At 44.9% G+C, this 20,806-nt stretch overlaps 1 protein-coding gene across 1 annotated transcript in view; it reads left to right on the forward strand.

Annotated features, from left to right (window-relative positions):
• Positions 1-13,433: 13,433 nt before the first annotated feature.
• The window catches only part of ARHGAP25 (Rho GTPase activating protein 25), a 133,709-nt gene continuing 126,336 nt past the window's right edge, over positions 13,434-20,806 (forward strand). The window contains exon 1 of the mRNA XM_088470871.1: positions 13,434-13,724. Coding sequence (XP_088326997.1) covers positions 13,664-13,724 — 61 coding nt within the window. The 5' untranslated portion in view covers positions 13,434-13,663. The remainder of the gene's footprint in view (positions 13,725-20,806) is intronic.

Raw genomic sequence — 20,806 nt, forward strand, 5'->3', positions numbered from 1 at the left:
TTATTAATGTCATTCTTTTTGGATTTATTCACTGCATTATAGTAACTTTAATAAATTAAACATTTATTTTCCTTGCTGTGTATATTAAGCGCTACCCACTTCTTTGCATATCTTTTCATTTGTATCTACCTTTATAGAAGAGCTAGTGTGAGACCCCAATCCCCCTTTTGTGTTATCCTAGCCAGCTGTAGTCAGTGATGCAAAGACAACATTCAATAACCTCAGATTGTGCACATTAAGCTCCAAATCTATTTTTTTACTGTGTGCCTTCTATTTCCCTCGTGTGGTTAAACAGTTTTTAGAATTATGTCCCTTTTCAGTTCTCCCTTTTCATGTTCAAAATATGACTCAACTAATGTGATAACAAGGTATGTAAGGCTAGGTGAGTGTCCTATATAAGGCTCGGTGACTTCATCCCAAGATTTTGGTTAATTGGCTGTAGCTAGAGATGCTTCTCATCATGGCTATTAAGAATTGCAAAAGGGTAAGGGGAAGGCCAGATAGGGAATACCAAAGTTAGGGGTAATGTAAGGATGGATAAGGGTTTTTGGCAATGTCCTTAGTGAGAAAAGAGGACCTCATTCAGAGTCGGTCGCAAGCGCTGAGCGCTCGCAACCGGCTCGATGTTTTGGTCCTACGCACGCGCAGCGGCCGCAAGCCCCGGAGCGATATAGAAAGAGCGAGAGAGAAACTTTCTCGCTCCGGAGCTCACTACAAAAGGGGCGGCTGTTATTGTTGATCGACAGCTCGGCCCGTTTTGTAGGTTGGGCGGGGGGGTGGTTTCACAAACGGAGGAGTTCCTGACGGAACGCTTGCCGTTTTGTGCGCGGCCGCACCGACAGCAGCGTTGTCAGTGGGGAGTTTCCTGCTCGATCAGAGCAGGAAGCTCCCTGGGGCTTGCGGTTGCCGAGACCCAACCTTAGGGCTACTTGCGACTGCCTCTGGATGAGGGCCAGAGTGTGTTAGGACAATGTTTTAAAGGGGAATGTGAGATTGTGTGTAGTAAAACTGAGGGCGACATCAAAGATGCAAGAGAGGCAGCAGGCATGGGTGACTGGGGAGAGAGCAGTATCATCAGTAAGAGACATAAGGCGTGGGTACTGACACTGAGTAGATGATGAGCTCTGTGTTTGACATATTGAGCTTTAGGTAGTGTTGGTACATTCAAATAAAGATGGGAAGAGGCATCTGGACATATAAAATAGAAGTAATGTTGGATACAGAGAGTAATGTTGGGCAGAGACGGTGTAATGGTTAGCATTACTGCCTCACAGCACAGAGGTCTTGGGTTTGATTCCCACCTCGACTCTGTGTGGAGTTTGTATATTCTCCCTGTGCTTGTGTGGGTTTCCTCCAGGTACTCTGGTTTCCTCCCACACTCCAAAAATATACTGGTAGGCTAATTGGCTTCAAACTAAATTAACCCTAATGTGTGAGAGCATGTGGTAGGGAATATAGATTGTAAGCTCCACTGGGGCAGGTACTGATGTGAAAGCCAAATATTCTCTGTAAAGCGCTGCGGAATATGTGTGCGCTATATAAAATAACTGGTAATAAATAATAATAATAAATATATAAATACTGTATGTAAGGTAGATTTAGATGTAGTTTAGCATAGAGGTGATAGTGGAGGTCAGAGGAGCATAGAAATTCATCAAGAAGAGTATGGGGGAGATGAATATCTTCGAGAGAGATAGTAACCAATCAGCTTATAACTTTCATTTCATAGCCTGTGCTAGATAAATGATAGCTTGAAGCTGAATGGTAGCTATGGGGTTCTCCACTTTATTTCTCTCATTGTTTGGTATATTTTCCCTATAAAGAGAGAATTATAAAGGGCCAAAAACAGAGTCTTGAGGGACCCCCAACAAAGAAAGGATGGAGGGCTGGATGTGTCATCAATAGAAATATTGATTGAGAACTGTTACAGAGGCCTGCAGCATGTGTAACCCTTTGTCATAGCTGTGAGTGGACTGATGGTGACGGCAGTATTGTTGGGAGTATAAAGAGCAGAATCCAGTTTACAGAGGAGAGAAGGTGGCTTAGACAGTACTGGGCAGTAGAGAGACAGGGCAGTAGTTAGAGAGGTAGAGGAGAACAATAGTTTATGAAGGATAGGAGAAATCCACACATTGTTAAATATGGAATAGAAAGTGCCAGGGAAGCAGGACAGGTTGGAGAAGTAAGCTAGGAGTTGGCAAGCATTAAGAAACAGAAAGTACTTAGGTGGCACGCAGGTAGTGGATGATGCCATTTGTGCTTTTTGTAGTTACGGGTGAATTACAGTGAGATGGTTGGGAGTGGAGAATGTACTTGAAGGTGACAGATACACTTGCAGTTGGCAGACGGTGGATATTAGGGACATGAATTATGTTTGCTTGGTAAAAAGAGAGGACAGTGTAGTGAGATGACCAGATACATTTGTAGTGGAGACACTACAGCTAGACATTCTCCATTGGCATTTTACTGTACAGGAGCACTTTGCAGTTGGCAGTGCTAGGGTTGGGGTTTGTACTGCTGGAGTTTGGTGGCTCGTGATGCTTTGTCTATGGCTGTGGAGAGTTGGGTGTTGCAGAAAGAGACTACAGCAATAGGGCAGGACAGAGTCTGATCGGAAAGAGGAATAGTATAAGTGAGGTTGAGGAGAGCATTTGGTTGAGAGTTTTTTGGTGTTTCTGTATATGCATGAATTTTGGCTGAAGACAGAAGGGTAAAGCAGAGAAAATGAGGCTGTCATTGAAGAAGATGTAGATGAAGTAGGCAGTCTTTGTTGTTTCCATTATATTGGGTGGGAGATGAAGTCCTCCTTTGGGAGAGACTATGCAGAAGAGTTTAGAGACAGTGTATGTAGGTCGGGTTGTTGATGTTTGCATTAAAGCCTCAGTCATCAAAGCACTGGGAGACTGTGCATGGTGTGCAATAGATGATTACTATATGGAGGAGTGAATTGGACAAATAGAAGGTATGGACCTAGAAGTAGAGCGAGAGAGCAAGAGCTCCTGAGAATGAATAGGGTAGTGCAGACAGGGAAAAGTTTGATGGCTATTCCTACAGCATCTCCGGGCTGCTTATTTGTGAAATTTACCAAGCTCTGGAATGCGAAGATGTTGTTGGCACATAGTAGCCTTTGGAGGACTATTCCACATTTTTGTGTGAAGAGGACTCGTTCAATCTCTCCCTGTCAGACCGTGCTGGTGCATGCGTGTTAGGTGCGCTGGTAGTGAAAGTGATAGTGGGGATGGAGGTAAAGAATGGAGGAATAAATGAATAATGAATAAATGAAGTTGGAGGTAAATGTGGGTGGGATTGCAGAAGGAATGTGGGGATTGTGTGGAGCCCAGGTTTGGGACAGATGTCGCTAGTAGGTGGGTGAGGAAGAGCATCACCGAAGGTGATATGTGGGTGTGAGGGTAGTTCAAATTTTTGTAAGGTGGCTAGGAGGTGGGTGCCAAGCATTTCACAGGTAATAGACAGTTGATAAAGGCGGTGGTAGGGAAAAGTATTGGTGTGAAGTGTATTATAATGCAAAGGTACCCAAATGATGCCCTCAAGGAACCCCAACAGTTCAGGTTTTAGAGAGATCCATGGTTGAGCACAGGTGGCTAAATCAAATTGACCGAGGTACTAATTAAGTCACCTGTGGGCAGGCATGGATATCCTTAAAATCTGGACTGTTAAGGTGACTTGAGGACTCTTTCGCAGATAAAAGGGTCCGGGTTTGCAAATTCCGCGATCGCACTGTCTGGTGTAAGGACGCCCTCTTAGTCTTAGAAAGCGACGGCACACATCATCTCCAGGAAGTGTATGATTAATCAGAGCCATCGGAGCTGCTCGCAGCCCTTGAGGTCGACCCTACAGCACCGCAAGCACTGCAGGCTGAAATACAACCAAGTGACGTGTACAATGACTCTTCCATGCTAATTATGCACACCCATAAAAAGCTGTTTTGACGCCCAGACACTTGCGTTCGCACCACCACTCCCCCGTTCACAAGCACCCTCCCCTGTTACCACCCACAAACGGACGACTATTGGCCATAGCATGCGTCCACCGCTTAGCGAGCGGGTCTGAATCGGGCCCTGAGTTTGGGAACCTCTGCTATAATGGAAGATGTGGGAGAGAATGGAGGTGCAGTAGAATGGGAGAAGGGTGGTTAGAAAGAATTAAGATATTTGGAGGCCTATTAATAGCATTAAATATTTGTGGCATATTCCCTGAAAACACTAGTTTTTGGGGGATACCCGCAAATATTAACCGTCTCCCAGATGTACTATGCAGGGATAGCAGCAGATCTCGCCGATGTTTCTAATAATGTTACAAATTTTTTTTATTTATTGCCACTATGTTTTATTGTGAGAGGTTATAATATGGGTCTATTAAATTTTTATTTTTTTAAGATATTTTATTTTTGGTGATATTTATCTGTGATTTACATTAAATGGCCTGTAAAGATTAGTGCTTCTAAAGGAACCTTTATTTCCATAGAGACCTAGTATTTGGATTGGGCACACATTCCATTTATCATGATAGAGCTGGAGGAATGTTGATATTACTATGGCAACAGACCAATTGAATGCCAGGAGGACAAGTTGCGCTATATAATTTCCGCCAATGAAAGAGACGGACCGGGGGTGGATGCAGCATAACTTCCGGTGAGGAAACTGGAAGTTCGGGACTGGACATTTAGGATGAAGCTACTTCGGCTAATAAAGAGACAGATTGCGGGGGTCAATACTGCGTCACCTACGGTCGTGAAACTGGACGTCTGGAGACGGATAGGGAATGTATTTTGAACACATGAACTGAGAAATACATATAGTGATTGATTTCATACTGTGTAAGGGCCGAGAGATTATACCATAAGCACCTGGACCCTATTATGTTAATCATCTGGGTATACAGTGCCTTGAAAAAGTATTCAACCCCCTTTGCATTTTTCATGTTTTGTTGCCTCACAACCTGGAATTAAATGGATTGTTTGAAGGTGTGCATCATTTCATTCACAGAACATGCCTAAAAACTTTGAAGTTGTGTTTTTTTTTTTATATTGTGAATCCAACAACATTTAGGAGAACATAACAGAAAACTTCAGTGTGCACAACTATTCACCCCCCTAAAGTCAGTACTTTGTCGAGCCACCTTTTGCGGCAATTACAGCTGCAAGTCGCTTTGGATAAGTCTCTATGAGCTTGCCACATCTTGCCCCTGGGATTTTTGCCCATTCCTCAAGGGAAAACTTCTCCAGCTCCGTCATGTTGGATGATTTCTGCTTGTGAACAGCAATCTTCAAGGCTAACCACAGATTCTCAATTGGATTGAGATCCGGGCTTTGGCTAGGCCATTCCAACACATTTAAATGTTTCCCCTTAAACCACTCGAGTGTTGCTTTAGCAGTATGCTTCGGGTCATTGTCCTGCTGGAAGGTGAACCTCCGTCCCAGTCTCAAATCACAGGCAGACTGAACCAGGTTTTGCTCAAGAATATCCCTGTATTTAGCACCATCCATCTTTCCTTCGACTCGAATCAGTTTCCCAGTCCCTGCTGCTGAAAAACATCCCCACAGCATGATGCTGCCACCACCATGTTTCACTGTGGGGATGCTGTTCTTAGGGTGATGGGATGTGTTGGGTTTGCGCCAGACATAGCGTTTTCCTTGGTGGCAGAAAAGTCCGATATTCGTCTCATCTGACCAGAGCACCTTCCTCCATACAATTGCGGAGTCACCCTCATGCCTTTTGGCAAACTCAAATTGTCTTCTTATTTTTATCACTAAGTAATGGCTTTTTCTGGCCACTCTTCCATAAAGCCCAGCTCTATGGAGTGTACGGCTTATTGTGGTCACATGCACAAATACACCAGTCTCTGCTGTGGAACTCTGCAGCTCCTTCAGGGTTACCTTTGGTCTCTGTGCTTCTGATTAATGCCCTCCTTGCCTGGTCTGTGAGTTTTGGTGGGCAGCCCTCTCTTGGCAGGTTTGTTGTGATACCATGTTCTTTCCATTTGAAGATGATGGATTTGATGGTGCTCCGGGGGATCATCAAAGATTTGGATATTTTTTTATAACCCAACCCAGAATTGTACTTCTCAACAACTTTGTCCCTGACTTGTTTGGAGAGCTCCTTGATCTTCATGGTGTGATGCCTCTTGCTTAGTGGTGCTGCAGCCTCTGGGGCCTTTCAGAAAAGGTGTGTTTATACTGACAGATCATGTAACACTTAGATTTCACACAGGTGGCCTTCATTTCACTAATTATGTGACTTCTGAAGGTAATTGGTTGCACCAGAACTTTGAGGGGCTTCATAGCAAAGGGGGTGATTACAAAGGCACATGCCAATTTTCAGAATTTTATTCATAAAGATTCTTTTTTTATATATTTTTTTCTCATTTCACTTCACCAAATCAGACTATTTTGTGCAGATCTATCACATAAAATTCAGATAAAAAATATAAATTACAGGTTGTAATGTAAGAAAAAAGGTAAAAAGCCAAGGGGAGTGAATACTTTTGCAAGGCACTGTATATTGTGTGTACACTGGAACTGCCCCACACCTTGAAAAAGATCCTTTTGGATAGAAACGCGTTGGTGGGGGTAGTCCAGTATTTGGAAGGAAGGAGACCCCACTAAGGCGAACATTCTGAAAGGGGCTCCGTTCTTGCATACTATCTTATGATTCTACTGAGACCCTGGGTAGGAGTCCTTCAGTACTTCCATGTTTTAATTTGTATATTTGCTGTTTTTGGAGTAGAATTAAAAAGAGCTGTGGACTTGTCCTCTGGCTGTCATGCTCCATATATTAGGAGTGTTAACAAGGGAGCCAGATCTGAACAGGAGGAGGGAGGAGGGTGGTTTCAGGATAATAAAACCCCACCTGATGTGTCTGCCTTGTGTCCTATGTTTGTGACTGCATTGCTAATACCCAAAGATTTAAATTGCATTACACAAGGGTCTTTGTGTGTTTTCGCTCTTTGTCTTGCATATACCTGCACCTCCCTACACCGAGATTGAACAAACCTCCATTGATAACCTAAATGAGCATATCCGCTACACAATAAATTGGACGATTTGAATGATATAGTTATCGTTCATCGTCTGCAATATTGTGCAGTGGATATGCTGTCAACGACCAGCGATGTGCACTCCCGCTGGTCGTTAACGTCATCCTTCGTCGCCCGAACCTGCTGCGATATCGTCAGGTTGTGCATGTTTGGGGATAAGGACATTCAGTGTGGGCTCAATGTTTGCACAATATAATGAACGATAATGATACCTTTATCGTTCAATAGTTCATTAATCGTGTAGTGGATATGCGGCTTTAGGGAAGTAACGTTATTGTATGCTCCAAGCGCCATTATACAACAGAGCCTTTTTTCCTTATGATATTTGTGCAATTGTGGGATCCATTTTTTCTTTTTGCTGGATATAGGCTGCTGGGGTTGCGCAGTAGGAAAGTAACATTTGTTCCTATGTACCAGATATTTGCTGCTTGTATGAGACCTTTACTAGGTTTGTGTATTCTTGTAGGCTACGTAGCTTTCTGTTTAACACTGTCAGCAGCTTCATTTCGCTGGCTAAGTATCTAGCTTTCCCTGGGACTTTCCAAACATTTCTATGCATTCTGTAATAAAACTGAGACTGAGAAAATAAATCTAATAATATATCTGAGCTCAGCCAAGCAATCGCTGTGCTGGAGCTTATAGTTGGTAGGAAACAAGAATTAGAGACTGTGCAGGGAAGGTCACATGAAGTGCAGCAGCTCATAACTTGCAGAGCAGCCATAATAAAATATCCATAGATACCTGCTCATTTATCACTGAGAGTGACTAACCTGCCATTCGCACCTAAGGTGCGATGCTGTCAGTTTGGAACACTGATGAGAGAAGACAAACAGTGACATAGCACTCAAGGGATGTGAATACACGGTCTGAATCATTATATTTCTCATCCCTGACGACTAGACAGCTTCAGATGGTGAGCCTGAGCATTGGATTACTTTGACCCAACAGCTTTCTTCAGGGCTGAACTCTTTCACTAATACCCCTTTCAGACATCTCGAGATTCCCGGGAATTTGGCCTGCCCCAGCCAAATTCCCGGGTAACCAAGTCTGTCTGAAAGGTACCTACCCGGGAACACGTTCCCGGGTAGCCGCCCCTGCAATCGACCAGGGTTTTTCCCGGGAAATTACCCTGCCTCTGTCTGAATGGGGCTACCCGGGAGTAGTACTTAGTTGTTACTACTCCCGGGCAGCACCAAGCAGCTTCTACATGGAGTTGGCAGTGCAGAGCGTCCTTTAGGACGCTCAGCGCTGCTGCTTTGAGCTGACAGCGCAGAGCGTCCTATAGGACGCTCAGCGCTGCTGCTCTGAGTTGGCAGCGCAGAGCGTCCTATAGGACGCTCAGCGCTGCCGCTCACCACCCGTCCACACTCCCGCTGGACCACCACTACTGCCCCTATTTCCCGGGCATAGCATCGGGTGACGGGGTGAGATGTTGGCTCGCTGGGGGTTCTGCCTGCCCCGGCCACTGTAGAGGTGAGAGGCGGGGAGGGCTGGGTGGGACGCTGCTGCTGACGCAAATATGGGTGGGCGACTGCTCTTCGTGCACCTGTACCTGGCCTGTCCGGCCCTGGCACCTCGGCCGCTGCTCTGCTCTTCTCTGTGCCCGTGATCAGTGCCAGGCAGGAGACTTGTGTCCAGGGGCAGCCCAGCCAGAGACCTGGGGATGGGGGCGAGCTGCCAGGGCACCCATGGGAGGTAGTTTGGGGACATGTTGGGCAGTGATTCAAATTATGTGCACCCCCACATACACAGCATGCCAGTCACAGGGGGCACATTGTTGTGTGTGATCAGGGCCTGGCACCACTCACATCAGCTCCACCTCATCTTTGTGTACAGCAGTTGCCATGTAATCTAAAAAACCCTGCTCTTGTCTGAAAGGGGTCTAACCTGGGAATTTCCCGGGTAGACGTTGTAGTGTGAAAGGGGGGTCTCTACCAAATACCCGGGAATTTGCACAGGAGAATTTCCTGGGTCTGAGCAGGAAATTTCCCGGGTCGTATGTCTGAAAGGGGTATTAGGGGCTGATTCAGCAGTGCACATAAGTGCCCTGCTGATCGCAGATTTGCCATGTTCGGGAATCTGCGCATGCACCTGACCCACACTGTGCATCTGCAGAACGGGTCTGTATGACTGCACGCAGTTCGGCAGCAGACGGTCAGTGATTGACAGTCTGCTGCCGTTCCTGGGTTGGAAGGGGGCGGCGATAGCCTCTGTTTCCCAAAACAGAGGCATGTCGCCTCCTTTGGGGGGGGAGGGAAGAGGCCAGGATCTTCGTCGGCTAACACAGATTTCCTGGCCTCTTTCCCTCATCTGCGGCGGTCGGCTTGCAATGACCCCATGGTCACTCAGCCAGTCGAGGATCATGCAGATAATCCGATGCATCCATGAGCGTAGCTCAAACATTAATGCATGTAAGATGCATGATGCCACCTGTAAGGATGGAATTGCAAAGCTGCTTTAGTCCGGTTTTGCAATTCCGTGCTGTGCTGAATCAGGCCCTAAATGCAATAATGTGACAGAAGATTTTGGAATCTTGTGTGTGACTGATTCAAATTCATGTTAGTTGTCTAGAACAGAGGTTCCCAAACTGTTAAGGTTTTAGAGAGATCCATGGTTGTGTACAGGTGGTTAAATCAATTTGACTTGGGTAATAATTAAATCACCTATGCTCAACAATGGATATCTCTAAAATCTGAACTGTTGGGGAGCCTTGAGGACCACGTTTGGGAACCTTTGGTCTACAGGGATTGTAGGGCTCTGCCAAGGTTCTTTCAAAAAATAAAATGAGTAAGCTTAAGGGGGGAGCTCTATCAATCACAATAAAGTAACAATCTTATGAGATAGCTGATGGGGCCAAGCTTGATGCATTCCAGGGCCAGCAACAGAAATCTTGGGGCCTGCCACACTTATTTTTTGTGGGGCCCCTATCCCCTCCCAGTAGGTACATGCAGGTCGGCCATTGGCTCATCCCCAACTGTCTCTCAACCTTATCCCTCCATGTCTCTCCAGCCTCATCCTCACCTGTTGCACCAGCACCATCCATGTGTCTCCAACCTCTTCCCCCTCTCCATCTTAAGCCATCCACTCATCTCCCCTGTCTCTTAGCATCATTATTCCCCCATCTATGTGCCTCAGCTTCATTCCCCCGTGTCTCTCAGCCTCATCCACTCCACTGTTTTTCTCAGCCTCATCCACTCCACTGTGTCTTAGCCTCATCCCCTCCCATGTCTCTCAACTTTATTCCTCACCCTGTGAGCCTCATTCTCCCTCTGTGTCTCAGCTTCATTCCCCACCCTGTGTCTCTCACACTAGCCCCTGTGTGTCTCGGCCCCAGCCCCTGTGTCTCACCGCCTCACCCCCGGCCCGTGTCTCACCGCCTCACCCCAAGCCCGTCTCACCGCCTCAACCCCAGCCCCTGTGTCTCACCCCCTCACACCCAGCCCCACAAAAGAAAACGTTATTGTGCCAGACTCCCTCTCTCACTCTGACTGTGCCCTGCTGAATACAGCAGAGGCAAGGGAGACACATGAACTGGGCTCCCGATATTCGTGAGGATCCGGGGCCAGGTTCAAGTGTACTCTTTGTACACCCTGTCCCGGACCTGATACATTCTACCAAATCTCAGCCCCCTATGGAGACTGCTGCAGCAGAAATATCAGATATGTGCTTTGGACCCTGATATATGGGATCCTAAATTGATGGGGAAAACCTCAGAGAGCAGTTTTCTGAGAACTTGCCACAAAATCAATTTGATACATCAGTCCTACTGTAAGTGGTTTTAAAAAAACATATATGGAAGCCATTGAACATCTGTACAGAAGGAGTTAATTTGAGGTGGGATGAAGTAGCACTAATGCTTTAAGACACTATGGGGCCTATTTATCATTAAATATTTGCAACATATTTCCTGAAAACAACCGTTTTCGGGGGGATATCTGCAAATATTTTCTATCCCCCAGATGTATTATGGGAGGTTTCTATGGGGGATGCGATGCTATCGGATTTACTAAGCGCATTCCGGAGGAGCCCCCTGACAATGGCCGACATGCATGTGTGAGCTGTAGCCTGCCCATGCGCAGGAGTCCGGCACAGGAGTGAAGAGACGGTCTCCTCACACCGAGCACATCGCAAGGACGGGCTACTTTCGGAGCCCCTGTCCCTGCGGGTTCTCTTTCTTACCTCCTGGTGCTATGATAGCATACTGAACACAGGGTCTGATTTTGAGATTTATGCTAATGCAGTCGCAACTCATGGATCGAAGTTGCTAAAATATTCTTATGCCTTCCAAAGCATAGCCAAGCATACGGGTACCCACCGCTGCCTTCTCATATCCAACAGGGTAAACATAGGTAACATCAAAGCACATCGGACAGTCAAGCAGCATGTAAGGCAAGTCTTAAACACGAAAAGTAGTGAGGTCACTTCAAAACTCCGGCCGTTGAATATTGAAGTTAAATAATAAAGAAGAGTTAAAGATCAATAAATTTTACAAATATTCTAAAAAAAATCTATTATTTTACTATTGTAATACAACAATGTAACAATGATTTAAACAATTCCCCCTCGCCCCCTCCCTGCGGCTGCATGTGTACGGGCAATCTGCAGACCACCCGTACACACTTGGCGATGGACAAAAATAAGTGTGGCACAGACCTATCGCGGGTACACACTGGCCAACGGGCAGCAGATATATTGGCTGATCAATTGATCGACCAATATATCTGTAAGTGTGTACCCAGTCTCTATTTATTACCTCTATATAATTGTAATGACCTATGCTAGCATCCCAGCAGAGATGGTAGCTGGCCAGTTAGTAACTGCAGATACTGATACTCGGGATGACTGTGTCGGGCTCTTTAGAAACGAGGATGGCAGAGAGTATGTGCAGGTGTGGGTAGCTTGGTTGTATAGCCCCAAATGTCCTCACCCCTTGGTATGGCTGTCACGAGCCGATTGCCGCATCTCCTTGTGCCAAGTAAGCCTTGTCCGGCTGTATGATATTGCTGCTCCAATCGCTGGGCTGCACAGAGAAGCCGAGACGGTGATTGCTGCTGTATGGATGAAAGAGCAGGTATGCGTACAACTGATCGGGAGGTCAACATGTTTCGTCTCCAGAGCAACGGAGACTTTCCCAAGGTGTTGGATCGCTGTATTTATCCGGATCCACCTCTTGTAATTAATTGTATTCCATGTTGGTGTGCATATATCATTTAAAGGGTAACAAAACATAAAAACAAATATTGTAATATATCATTTAATATACTATAAGTCAAGTCTGACCAGCTGCAAACACTGCAGCTCTCCTGACACGCAGAGAGATCTCATCCTGAGAAGGTGATGGCAATGGATCATTTATGCACAATCATGAAACCAGAGTTTAAACGGTCAGACATGGCTGCGTTTTTCTAACACCCCACCCGTTACCCCCAAACACTGACTGCCTGTCACTCAGTTTTCTTTACAAGCATAATCGCATTGTACTCGCTGCCTGTGCTCTGTGGCTTTCACACATCCACAATGGCAAACAATCGCTTGATCTGCGTGAATATCTGCTTTGCGAAAGTCTCTGAATCAGGCCCACAGAGACTTAGTGGACCCTATTCTTCAGATTGCTCCTGTTTCCTTACAGTTTCACTGCTCGGAAGTCCTTCACCTCAGTCTGTTTGCTGTATAGATGTGTTCACTTCTTACGTCCACCACTTTCTCCATTCTTCTCCCAATACACTAGGAAAGTGATTCTCTATTACTTTAGCTCAGTACAACATCCTACAATGTGCAGTATAAAACTAGACCTCTAATAATGATAAGTAAAGCATATGTTCAGGGACGGATGCAGTAGTGAATGCAAGTTCATTTGCGGAGCGTGTCTTGTGTGTTTTCGCACTGTGCGTGCATCTCGGACACATCTCTGATGTACATCTGAGTGTACATAACTGAGTTATAAAGAGGCATTGTCACGTAGACTAAGCTTAGTAAGGGCTATGCATAGATGCGGATGCATTTATGGCTGACTTGGTTTAAACTCTGCATAATGTCCGGGGCAGATTAAACTGTAAATGTGATCCCAATATAGTTCAGTACAAATGTTCTTTCACTGTTCCATGCATCTGTACAGTACAATTTTACATGGTAGACATGCCAAAGATATTTCTATTTCTTGTAATCCTCACTGGCTCTCATATACTGTGTCATATAGAATTACGCAGTCTCTCTAGCACAATGCTTTTTTTTTTTTTTTTTTTTTTTGAGAACTGTTTTTACAAAATGCCCACAACTTCCTCAAATGCGAGCAAAGCGGCTGTCAGACTGGATAGTCTCATTTTTCTTCTTGTTTGAACAGACCATAGACTTATTTGGATGGACTTTGTGAGCTCTGATTCACTGTGTCCCAGCCAGGAAGTACCCGGCAATCTGAAGCCCCTTGGAATCAATGTATGCAGACGGCTTTCAGTGCATTGCGCAGGGTTTTACCTGCTGAGTGGAGCAGGAAGAAGAAGGCTGTTGTCACTTAACATGCAACCTTTGGCTATACATGGTGGGTAAGAATTGGGTCAGAGAAACAGATAGCTGAGAGATATCCCAGGCATAGCCTCCATGCTTCATTATCATGTCATTGAAACTACCAAGAAACTGGGAATTCACCCTGAAACCTGACTTCGGGAGAATAGGTAAAGAATCCATCTAATTTATTATGCCATCTGTTTATATTGTATGTATATGCATGTACGATATACCATAGGATGTGTGCTTTGTACATACTTTATCAATGTTCCTCACAGTGCCGTACCTATAGATGGAAACTCTCAGTGCTCGTGTGTGTGTGTGTATGACCTCATTACAGAAAAGCAGCAACTAGCAATTATTTTTATCTGATTTGTTATTCGAACACTCTGGATAATGGGTTTCCAGATAAGAATTTATATATACGTTTATGTAAAAAGAAAAGTAGGTTTCTTTGTGATTTTTTTTTTCTTCAGAAAGAATCAAATCTCTAGATAATATATCATTATACAATGCACTATTATTAGGCTTTTATTATGTTGTATGGTTTCATTTTTCGTGACCACTGGGAATATTTGAAAGTCGCGTGTATTCATTTAACTACCATAAATATACATACCGATATTCTGTTTTTTCACACTAGACATATAGAAATCATTGTCCTTTACGTTCTGATGTCATTCATTCCAATTGAATGTTGCTGAATGTATTCCTCTGCTAGAAAAGAACAGATGTAGAGTCTGATTTAGTCAAAATATCCCAGACTTAGAGCGGGATGTACTAAGCATCGCATCTGCGATGCTGTATATTCCTCCACTTATCAGATACATACCGGTGATAATATCACCGGTATGTACCTAGAAAATCGCAAAAAGGTTTATGACCCAGAAATCCCTCTGGCGTCCTTCTGCGAATGCCGCAGGGGGTGCTGGGAAATCTCAGATTGGATCCCTCTCGGAAAATTGCAGAAAGAAGCCCATAGTCTTCTATATGGTTACACCATCTAAAGATGGCGTTACCCACTGGACCCAAGCCCCGGAATGTATCACATTCTGGAACTTGGTACATATGGAAATGCGGGCAAAACTCCAAAAGCTGAGTTTTGACCGCATTTCACCCTTTAATATGTATGAACAATTGCGATTAAAATGCAGATAAGAGCCGTTTGAGGACTTCCAGATTTATGACCCGGGATTCCTACTGCGCATAGGACCCTGGTAAGGGATCCTATATGCTGCGAAAAGAAGGCCATAGGCTTCTATTAGGCACCTCCATCTATAGATGGCATTGCCTATCGGGTATGAGCTTCAAAAAGTTTTGCTTTCCATAGCTTCATACATTTGGGGGATGCAGTCAAACCTCAGAAAATGTCAGTTTTCGGAGCTTTGACCGCATTTCAGTGTTGGTACACCCCGCCCTCTGGAGTTTCAGCTAAGTGCGAGATTCCCAGGGATTTTAACATACACAGGCCGTCATTTACTGATATTTGCAATGAATTGCTGACTCTGGCCTCTTATGAAATTGGGCAGATGTAACAAAATGACCAAACGGATAACCAAAGTACTGTTTTTGCATTTAAGTACTAAAAAGTATTGTAGTTAATAAAGGAAATGACCACATGTTCTGACGAGACAATAGCTATACATGTTTTAAAGGTTCAATAGTTCTACAAAGCTCTACAGTTTCACAGTGGTGCCTGGCTGTATACAGCGCCTTGAAAAATAAGTTAGGGCCTGTTTCAGAGATGTAGGTTAGTCCAATTATTAACATTTATCTCCGTTGTTGAGGGGTCTGCGTCTGTGCAGGACCCATTCAGCCGCAGCACGATTGACACGCTGCAGCATTTGGTGGGCGGGGGCAAGCCTGGTCACTGTTCCCAGAAACGAGGTCATATTGCCCTTGTTTTGCGGGAGGGACGAGGCCATGTTCTGCGTCGGTGGATGCAGATTATTGGCCTCTTAAATGACCAGCACCCGGTCAAGCTGCCCTAAGCTGCAGCTCCCGCAGCCTGACCAAAGGAGCGACCACTGCTTGCGATGGTGATCACAGCCTGCATTTGCATCTGATGTGGACAGAATTGCACAGCCGCCTTGTGTGGCTCTGCAAATCCGTCCATTTCTGAATCAGGCCCTTAGTTCTCAATGTCTTTTTTTATAATCACATTTTTTTTATTCTGAATTTGCTATGGGTTTAAGTAGGATTTTGTGTCTGGGTAGTATTGTTTTCCTTGTCAGATATTCCAAAACCTTTCCACATTTTAATGATACTGAGAAATAACTATTTTAAATGTAAATAGTTTTCAAAATTCCTATTGTGCAGAACATTTGTTCCAGCTCCACAAGTCACTGGCTACAATGGAACGTAATGTATATAGTTAGTCAATCTACAGATGCATCCCAAGAATCGCCTTTATTGACTGGTCACTAGGAAGAAGCCCTGGATGAGAAATAACCAATATTTTTGCCCACAAAGTGTTTGCAAAATACCCTCTAGATACCAGTGCAGATATCTAGCAGACAGCTAACACCATCGCCACTGGGAAGTATGGATGATAAATAGGAGAAGGATTGATGGGAAGGTGAATGGTGCTTATTACAAGCAAAATATGGACAATAACCTGCTGCTTTCTGCCAAACAGTTCAAACTGTGGAGAAAGTTTGCCTTTAGCCAGGCCGAGGATCTGAAGTGCACTTCATGAACACTGGAGCAGCTTCAATGGAAAAAAAAAATATATATATTTTTTTTTTTTTGAGTGGCCCAGTCAGAGACCTGACTTTAATCCCGTTGAACCCAAACCTTGCTGTCCATTGCCACTCCCTCAATAACTGCATATTCCTTCTTATTCAATTGCGGGAAATGTTGAGTTATTGCTCCATCTCAGTGTTCAGAGTAAATAGAGACTTATTTTTTTTAAAAATCGTTTATTAGGTTTATCAGAAACAAACAGCAAAATAATATGGCATCACAGTAGATACATTATCTAGCAGAAAAAACATGAAGCCATATAGGGAAAAAAACAAAACAAAAACCTTTGATAGCATAATTTTGTAATCCATGGCGTCTCTAAGGTTGGTGTTACCCAGTGTCACCCTGTCTCTCCTATATCTAGACTCCTGGCACATGCTTGTGAAAGAGAACATGGCCTCATGCCCAAGAAGCCACGCTGTTTGTTGTATGACATTTTGGGGACGTGACTGCATGTCACACCCCCATTATCATCACGCCGAGGGATTGGCTAGCGCTTTGGGAGCTGCTGGACGGCCCACGGCCTCCCCGAGCACATGCGCACATCATCCATCACCACTGCTTGGTGACACCATCCGAGGGAGTGACACCAGAATAGCGCAGAGCCGCTCTATTTTGGGATCGCACGCTGTGGCCTGCACCCTCTAGTGATACTAGATCTGTTAGAAGTAGTTGATCCAAGTACTGAAAGAGGGAGATGAATTGAGTGCTGCGGCTTGTCATATAGCAGCTTCCTGGTAGAACCTACTCCTGCCATTGCCTCAGCCTGCATTTGTGAATGGTGTATGTATCAGATGGAAGACATTGTCCTGTAAAACTCCTCCGCATCCTCTCACTCAGGGGACTATGTACTAATCCTTGGAGATAGATAAAGGGCGGGATGTACTAAAGTGAAAAATACGATAAAGTCCCGACAATTAAATTTTCTGTGGTTTTAACGCATTTCCCAGATGTACTAAGTACTTCATCCCGGAGGGTAACACCATCTTCAGATGGCATTACCCAATAAAGGCCAAGGGCTTCTTATTGGGATGCATCCCCTGAGAGGGATCCAATCAGATCCCTGCCGTTTTCCCCCCGCGATGCGTGTCCTGTGCATGCGCAGAAGGACGCCAGCGGGATTTCTGGGTGTAAAACTCGGAAGTGCCTCTATCCGGGGGGCATCTCAAAGGACAGCTCTTACCGAGAGAGCTGTCCTTTGCAATGTAAATAGCATTTCTAAGTACATAACGCGGTATGTACCTGATGAGAGATGGGATGTACCACATGGCGGATGCGATGCTTAGTACATCCCACCTAAAGTAGACAGATTAAGGGCTCTATCTTCTGTCACTATATCTCCATCCAAGGCTTACTAAATAAAGTACCAGCCAATCAGCTCCTAACTGCCATATCACAGGCTGTGTTTGAAAAATGACAGGAGCTGGTTGGCTGGTACTTTATCTCCGTCCACTTTATCGCCATCCAAGGCTTAATATATAGACCCCAAAGTACCAGTCATTCAGCTCCTGTCATTTTTCAAGCACAACCTGTAAAGTGACAGGAGCTTAATTGGTTGGTGCTTGATCTCTATCCGCTTTATCTCTCTCTAATGGGAGGTATTTATGAAAGCTTAGAGAGAGATAAAATTGTGATAAAGTACCAACCAATCAGCTCCTAACTCATTTTTCAAACACAGCCTGTGAAGTGACAGACAGGAGTAGATTAGTTGGTACTTTATCCCTCACAATTGTATCTCTCTCCAAGATTTCATGAATACCCCCCTAAGGCTTAGTACATAGACCCCAAAATGTGAACTCCTTGGACGACATGGTATAACCACCCTCTCCTTAATCATTGATCCTGTTTCTGTTGATTATTCTATGCAGTATTAGCTTACATCACAACCATTTAATCTATTTTGGTCAGCTCCCCTCTATTTGGACCAATCCCCCAGGCCCGGTGACAGAGGGGGACTAAGGGTACACCCTTAGCGGGTCCAAAGGGGCCCCAAGGACAGTACAGGCACAAATCGGGGCCGCGGCCCCAGCTCTGAGTCCCTTGTAGCCTGATCCGGGCAGCGCTGGGCTCTTCCAGGGCTCAGCTGCGGGCCGGGCCTGACCTTTAAGTGAGCAATGCGGTGGCGTGACATCGCTGCACGTTAGGCAGGCTGCTCTGCTGTGGTGTTGAAGGGATAGAGGATGGTAGAGGAAGATGATGGGTGCTGGGGACGGAAGAAGGTGAAAGGGGCAGAGGAAGCTGATGGGGGCTGGGGATAGAGGAAGATGAAGAGGCAGACAGTGGCAAACGCAGGATTTCTACAGGGGGGTTTACAAATGCTTGATTTTAGAGTGAGTGTGGCCAGTCCATGAAGAGGGTAGAATTAGCACTTACCCAGCTTTAATATGCATCATACAAAGTATATTGTGTGCCATTATTCCAGCATATACAGGACCAGCAATCACAGTATGCCATTATATGCGGCAGTAGGGCCATCCTGTCTGAGCTGAATGTTTTTATTTTAGATGTGGGCACCATTCCAGGGTATTAGAGCAAATCCGGGAGTCTGGGGGAGCAGCAGAGGAACCTAGCACTGCCCTGGACATATATGTACATATTGGGCTCTATAGCAGCATATCCCTAACAGTGAATGTTTTCCAGATCTCCTAGTTGGTGCACAGGTGTATTTATTACTGACTGATACATGCTAAAAGATCCACAGGTGGTGCTAATTATTTAATTTGTGATACTGAGAAGAACATGCAGCGCTAGTAAAATTCTATTACATTACTATTTCTATTGTGGTCATGATGTGGGCTTGGGAGGGGGGTTTCCAGGCAGACGGAAACCCCCCCTGCGTTTGCGTATGGCAGAGGAAGGTGACATGGGCTGGGGGCAGAGGAAGATGAAGGGGCAGAGGAAGGTGATGGGGCTGGGGGCAGAGAAAGGTGATGGAGGAAGATACTGGGGTAGAAGGTGACATGGGCTGGGGACGGAGAAGGTGAAGGGGGCAGAGTAAGGTAATGGGGGGCTTCTGGGCTGAGGATGGTGATGATAGGCTGAATTTGAGGAAGGTGATGAGGACTGAGGATGGCTGGCTGCAGACACTATCCCTCCTACCCCTGAGGCATCCACAGCACTGTCATCAAGAAGACCTTGCAAGAGGCGTCAGACAAGAACTACAGCCTGCATCATCAGTGACAGAGAGACAGTGTGGTAAGTCATAGTATATTTTTACTTTATTTAAAGTCTGGCATATATTTCAGTTAACATTCTCATGCTACACATATCACACATGCAGGGGAGGGATGTGGGGGATTGGAGCTGGTGGTGAGAAGGTGGGGCCCCGAGATTTCTGTTGCCGGCCCTGCATTTCCCTATACTTTGCTCCCCACACTCTTCCTCAGCTCTCAACCCCTCCCCCTCTTTGAGGGGGAGATTTATGAAATGATCTAAAGTGGATAGTGGAGGTGTTGCCCATAGCAACCAATTAGATTGTAGCTATCATTTATCTAGTACAGTCTATAAATTTATAGCTTAATTATGATTGGTTGCTATGGGCCACTTTAGAAGGTTTGATAAATCTCCCCCTTAATGAAATATGTATTTACTTTTGGTACAATAAATAAACAATGTTTGGAAAGAGGACTTGAATATTTAGTTATATTCCCAATTTTGATATTATTATTTTTATCACTTTGTTTTGTCTTGTTACTACAGTATATCTGGGGACTTAGGGCTCTATTTACTACAATCGACATTAAAATGCAGATTGTAGTGAGATATTACCGACTGAATTCGCATTGCAAATTCAGGCAATATCACAGAGATTTAGTCAAAATCCCTTACAGGGACAGAGCTTGCGATAAAGCTCTGTCCCTGCAAATTTCGGAAAAAATACAGTGACAAGGTGCCCGTGCATAACCGGCCTACAGTGCAGGATGGGAGACCAGCTGACTGGAGCCACAGAGGGCATCACCAGAGCACCAATCACCGCCCTGGACTCGGGTGGCATTTTTATCACAGGGCTTCCCTATGTATTTTTTCACAATTTATTTTTAGTAAATCTCAGGCAGATCGCATTTCCCATTACAAAAATGCGATCTGCTTACTCAAAATATGTGATAATTAGGGCTTGGAGTAGAATTTTACAGAATCCAGAGCGTATGGGTTCCGAGGTTTACAAGGGTCTGTAGATCATTTAAGGCAAGGTACAGTATCTGCTGCATGGCATGCATTGGGTTCCTTTTATCTGTTACATGTATTGTAACCTCAGACAGAACAGGATGTGGACTGGCTGTGTAAAACATAGAACTTGAATACGCTTGCTGCAAGAATGAAACCAAATTAACTGAAATTGACATTTTTCATGACATCACTTCTCAAGTCAGAAAGTACTGTAATAAATGTTACATGAAAATGTGGCCTCACCAGGGGAGAAACTTGGTCTGCACATCCAGTGCGAGGAAGCCGTATTGCACCATTAAAGCAACTGCATTTCCTGTCAAATTCGTGCTCAACATTT

The sequence above is a fragment of the Taudactylus pleione genome, unplaced genomic scaffold (assembly GCF_031769625.1).
Source record: "Taudactylus pleione unplaced genomic scaffold, aTauple2 ptg000105l, whole genome shotgun sequence".
Lineage (NCBI taxonomy): Eukaryota > Metazoa > Chordata > Amphibia > Anura > Myobatrachidae > Taudactylus > Taudactylus pleione.